This window comes from Kryptolebias marmoratus, linkage group LG20, assembly GCF_001649575.2.
Source record: "Kryptolebias marmoratus isolate JLee-2015 linkage group LG20, ASM164957v2, whole genome shotgun sequence".
Classification (NCBI taxonomy): Eukaryota; Metazoa; Chordata; class Actinopteri; order Cyprinodontiformes; family Rivulidae; genus Kryptolebias; species Kryptolebias marmoratus.
This window is the reverse complement of record NC_051449.1, coordinates 24,154,218-24,160,290: the sequence shown is the minus strand read 5'-3', so window position 1 is coordinate 24,160,290 and position 6,073 is coordinate 24,154,218. Positions and strand designations below refer to the sequence as shown.

General features: G+C 39.6%; 1 protein-coding gene across 1 annotated transcript in view; it reads left to right on the top strand.

The window, feature by feature from the left end:
• Nucleotides 1–862: 862 nt before the first annotated feature.
• Nucleotides 863–6,073, top strand: part of LOC108228643 (tissue factor-like) — a 55,731-nt gene continuing 50,520 nt past the window's right edge. Inside the window, exon 1 of the mRNA XM_037981927.1 lies at nt 863–1,039. Within this exon, the coding sequence (XP_037837855.1) occupies nt 973–1,039 (67 nt within the window). The 5' untranslated portion in view covers nt 863–972. The remainder of the gene's footprint in view (nt 1,040–6,073) is intronic.

Below are 6,073 nucleotides of genomic sequence, written 5' to 3'. Positions count from 1 at the left end.
ATTGGATCTGTTCTTCTCTTGATTGTTGTTACATACAGTGGTGCCTGCATTTATGTTTCTCCCCTTTTCAGTTGCTGCTGGGATTCTGCAACTTAACCAGACACAGCTGGTTTCACTCTGTCTCTTAATGAGCAGAATACAAAACCAGGTGTGGAACTCATTTTTGGGCCTTCTTCTTTGGGCCATTTGGGCAGCATTGGTGTTGCAGCTTGTGGTTAGAATGAGTAATTCTAATGAACTGAACTATATTGTATCAGTATTCATCCACTCACTGATGATTGGCTGAAACCTCAGTGAGTTTCGGTTTTGTAACGGAAAAAGCCGAAAAACACCCAACTAGTTTCTCTAATATTCAGAATTACCCTAAAATTATAGTAATTTAAAATTTCTACAAAAAAAGGCTATATTTTCACTGATGCTGGCTTCAAAACATGTTTCAGTTCAGCTTTAAGCAGCTCGAATCTGATCAAACTCTGAAGCGGGTCACTTGGACAAAGAATAGCAGTTGTCATGGCAGCAATGGCTAAAGCTCCTAAGCACTCTAGTAAACAGAAGAACAGCTTGTTTAAATTAAAGATTCACAGCAAAAGAATTTTTATTGTGGTACATGCTAAACCATTGTAATTCCTCACAATCATTTGTCATCAGTTGACGTTTTCAGAGTAAATCAGTAAAATAAGTTTTAAATGAGTCTGCTGTGTTAGTAATAGGACAGTCTTCTTATGCATGTTTTGGGAAAAGCAGCAGGAATTTAAACTGAGCACCCTGCCAACCCCCACCCACCCACCATGAAGGCATGTGGGAAGGATCTGCAAGCGGAACCAGGCAGAACCCTGAACGGTCCCCCAGCCCCACCCACTGTAGCTCTGCTATACACAAACAGCACCCAGACAAAAAAGAAAGAAACGTCTTCCTGCGTCAGAAAGATTCAGGAGTATCACAGAGATTTAGAAAGGATTGAGCTGAGTTAACATGACAGCTGTGAAAACTTTGCTGTATCTGGGAGCATGGGTGTCTGCTTGGAGCATCATCACTGCAGGTAAAACCAGAACTCTACCCAGTATAATCTGTTATTGTGGGGTAGCATATATTTATTTCAGCTGTGTTGAATACTGAGCCATGACAACACCTATCCTACATTTGTTCAGCGTGAACAGTTTGTAGATCAACTTAGGAGGAGTTAAAACTTCTACAAAGAGACAGTCTTTTTGGTTTTACACTGACCTAACATCAAAGATTCTATAAATAATTTCAGAAACAGAACCTTTACTTGAACATTATCTAAAGAATTGCTGAACCTTTGGTATGTCAGCATCATTTACTTTTATACAGCAGTGTGATCTTTTTAGAAAAAAACATCATGGGATAAAATCAACTCAGCCTGAGCATAAAAGGTACTCCATTTTGGATTTTATATAGCTGTTCTTGAACTGGATTTTGTTGGTGTTGCAATACACATCTTATCCAGGCCGTAAAGTCCATCTCTATCACTTGTTTAATGCATACACTTTTTTACAGCTGCTGCTGTTTGCGTTGCTGTAAAATCTTACATGTGGCCACACAAGTTATGTCCTTTATGGTGTCGCTTGGATGAGCTTGCATGTTTGTTTTGGCAAAAGTGTTTTGTGCTGGATGGCCTTCCTGACACAACCTTCATTCAATTCAAAATTAAATTCAATTCAAAAATACTTTCTTAAACCCAAAGGGAAATTAAATTTATCATCATTTAAAATCATTTACCTGGGCTTGGGACCAGCATGAGCAATTCACTAGCTTGTGCTTCCTAGTGGCTGGTTACTCCTTTATCAAGTTCATGTTGGTTAAATCACACTGAAATGTCTATGGCAACATGGGGGCTGTCCTCATTCTTTTCATATTACAACTTCAGTGCAAACACCACTTGACAAAATAGCTCTTCTAAAAAAAAACTAAAAATGAATCAGTCAGAGGAAGCTGGCTTCTTGGTTTAATTCAGAGTTATGTACTTTAAAACAGCCACACTATTATTGTAAATAAAAGTTGATAAAATGGTGCTCGGCTAACATGAATTGATTTTATTTAACCTGGAGAGATAGCCTGCTAACATACATGACAGACCTTCATTTTTATTAGGAGAACAAGAACAAGCCCAAGTTTCTTTGGAATAATTTATCACTGGTTGTAGCTACCTCACCCACAACTGTGACCTGTACTCTAAAGCAGACTTGTCCTCCCTGCATATCACGCAATATACACACTGGATGACTCTGGTGTTAAGTCTCAGCACCTATGCCTTATGCTCTAAGGATTGTTTGCACCTCTGTGTTCCTTGTGTGCAAACTGAAAGGGGAAAGAAAGCTTTTAGTTTTTCTGCCCCCTCTGCTGGGAATGTCTTGCAAGCTGAACTAAAACTGTCAGAGTTCGTTTTACTGAACGCTTTTTGCAAATTTTTAAAAAAACAACAACGGATATCCTGTCAACAGTGCCTGTGTTTTTAAATCATAAATTACTACTGTTTCTTAGTATTGTCATAGCTACTGCCCTTCATTGTCAAATTGTTGGCATTTATATATTTCTAATGTCTATTTTTGTTAATTCCGTTTACTTGTCTTGTCTATTGGGATGTGTGATGCTGCCTTTCTTGGCCAGGTCACCCTTGTGAAAGAGGTCTTGATCTCAATGAGTTTTTATCTGGTTAAATAAATGTTTAATAAAAGAAATGTAACCGGAAGGTTGCTGGTTCAAACCCCCGCTCCATCAGTCTCAGCTGTTGTGTCCTTGGGCAAGACACTTCACGTGCCTTGCCTTCTGGTGGTGGTCACAGGGTTCGGTGCCCTTACAAAAAAATCCCACGAAATTCACATGTGATCACATGTGATTCCCATTTTCCACATGTGGTTCACATAATCCACAAAAAAATCCCGTTTTCACATGTGGAAATGTGGGAATCACATGTGATTCACATGTGAAAGTCACATGTGATTTTCATGGGATTTTTTTGTAAGGGTCGCCAGTGTAATAGCAGCCTCACCTCTTTCAATCTTCCCCAGGGCAGCTGTGGCTACTATGTAGTATCCCATCATCAGTGTGTGAATGCGTGGTGAATGGTTGATTGTTGTGTGGAACGCTTTGGGGTCCTTGGACTAGATAAAGGTCAAACTGCAGTTGTCAGAGCAGTGCACACCCGCAAAAAGGTTAAATGGCCCAACATAAAGTTGGGAGTAAAGCAAAGGATGGCTGCCCATCACCTCTCATCCAATAATGTTAGATACCACTTTCTACACAAGTTACACACTAATATTGTAAATGAATAAAGTGAACCGGGGGCACAGATCTTCTAGCTGCATACTTCTGAATTTCCAACTTTATGCATGTGTTTTATAACATAATTATCCTAAACACAGTGGCACAAAAGGCCTATATATTAAATAACTGATGTTAAGAAACAAGAAGCTGCATGTTTACAGAATATTTCAGCCACTGGTTAAGGAATTTTGACAGTGGTGGGCCATCAGGGCCAGCAAGGCCTTTTCTGCTGGCCTAACATAACCAAGAATCATGATCATAATTATGATAAATGTTAATTTATTTTTTAATTTACTTTCCCTAGATATCTAAAAGTATTCATATTCTCTTCACGTCATATTATGCTCCTTCCAGTGCTGTCGTTTTTAGGTTAGAGTTTTTATCCAATCAGAATTCAGCTACCTTATGTTGCCAGGCAGTATGAAATCTGCCTGGGCCTTCAGAATCAACAGTGCAAGCAACTGTGCACTGTAAATGAACGGGCAAATACAGTTGAATGACAGTTACGATAGCCAATCAGATTACGAGTTGTGTCAGTAAGGCCTTCTAGTTAGCCTCACGTTGAACGTGACATTTACGTGTCCTGTGATTGGATATGGATACTTACTAGTTTGAGCCACGACAGTGCTATGCAGATCAAAGAGTCATACCCGGGACTGTTAACGGTTAAAAACTTTTTTAACCCACAATGGCTGAAGGAGAGCAACACGTTGATTTGGTTGCTGATATACTGGCAAGGCCGTTTTCAAGACGAACTTTCCAAGAGAAGCTAGATCTTGTTAGAGGAGGACCGGCCAACCCCTGAGCTAGCTAACCTGTCACAGAATGGATTTTGTGTTAAAAAAAGTGTTTTTGGGGACACAGCCATTTTGGTGAGTGCAAACATTTTATTTATTTATTTATTTTTTGACAGTAGCATACCAGATATGTTTTAATTGCTGAGGCGGGTTTGTTGATTTTTAAAATGTGCCGGAAAATAGCCCATTTTGTATACAACTGAGGTGATGCTTAGTAGTGCTTAAGTGTGTTTCTAACTACTCTCCAATCTTGGTGTTGTAAATTATGGCATAATGAAAGGTATTTATTGACTAAGTTGGACATCACTGAAGGTCTAAGTGTGAATGCACCGCCTGCCACTGGATTTTGATATATCTGGGCATTATACAAATGAGGCCATCCCGGCATGGCACAGCTCAGGGACAACTGTGAAGTATCCGACCTGTCAGCCAGCTCCCTTCAAAAGGCTCTAGTTGCAAGGACCTACAGGACCTTGCATGAGACAAGTGCTGGCTTTGATTGTGGCAGTGTTGGGAACTCACCTGGTGTTCTGGAAGGGGCGGTGAAGCCTTTGCCTGATCCGGAGCCTGTGGATTCTGAGAGGAGAACCATTGAATGGATAACACAGCTGTCTGAGCCAAATTCAGATCCCAGCCTTAGTATTGTGGGCCATACAGATGGTGCTTCTGATATTCTGCATACTATTGACCAGACCTCAACTGTGCACTGTGAAGACTATCCTGCAAAGACGGAAGTTAGGTCTAGATTCGGTCACCTAGTCAAACCTGTGAACAGGCTCATACAGACTATGTCCAGGCAGGATGTTGTTCAGAACAAGTTCGATGTTGAAGCTGTTTGCAAATCAATGTTCCAGACCTTTACTGATTTATTTTTTTTTCTTTTACCAGCTAGCCTATAATCTATTTGGGTCTGACGTTAGTTGTCTGGGCGTGATATTTTTATTTTGTATTGTGTAATGAACCTGTACTTCACTGTGTGTTGGGGTCTTGTGGGGTGTACAAGGCACCCTGTAGGCAGTTAATAGATTAGGGGATAAGTGCTACCCTCAAACCACTTCATCCTGATGGGATACATTAGTTGTCTGTGTTCTTAATGTTGACCCCAGGTGATCTGTGATTTGTGTTATTTCCGGTGATGTATACTGTGTGGTTGATGGTCGAACTTTAACTTCGCGGAAATTACTGATCTATTACAGAATTGCGCTCTCTACATATTAAGGACAAATTGCAAAATTTGACCTCTAGGTGGGGCTGTTACTACAAGAAATGCTGTTTTGCTAATTTTTCCACAACTAGTTGTACGCACAGTGTTTCTATTCTGTGAATAGTGACACTGTGTGTGTTCTGTGAACCATGCCTTTTTACGTGAGTTTCGAAAAAAAATGATAAAAAAGTTTGAAAATCTTTGAAATTTGCGCGAGTGACACAATAGCAAACACTTCAGTGCTAGGTAGCACAACGGTTAAATATGAATATCTTTGCTATACTTTAAAACTATGGAAAATACATTTAGATCCCAATAGTGGCTGAGATGTTGCCACTTTGTATAAAATTTTATGCGGTTTTACCAATAGGGGGCGTTACAATTTCATAAAGTTTATATCTAAATAATCACTTGATGGATTTACACCAAACTTGGTACAGATGATAAAGACCACACCTTGAGACGATAGCTTGAATATTATAATGAAGTGGGCGTGGCTTATATGCTATCTCACCTTTTTGCTAATTTTTCCACAACTAGTTGTACGCACAGTGTCTCTATTCTGGTGTGTTCTGTGAACCATGCCTTTTTACGTGAGTTTTGAAAAGAAAAAAAAAGGAAATTTATGCTAATTAGTAGAAAACTTGCAAAGTATGTGTAACCTACTTTCGTTAACTCCTCCCAAGGCTCAAAGCCAATTGAAGTGAAATTTCATGTAGGAAGACTGGACGACTGGCTAACCAAACGATGTGAATGGATTTTCAAAAAAATGTTCAGTTTATGAATT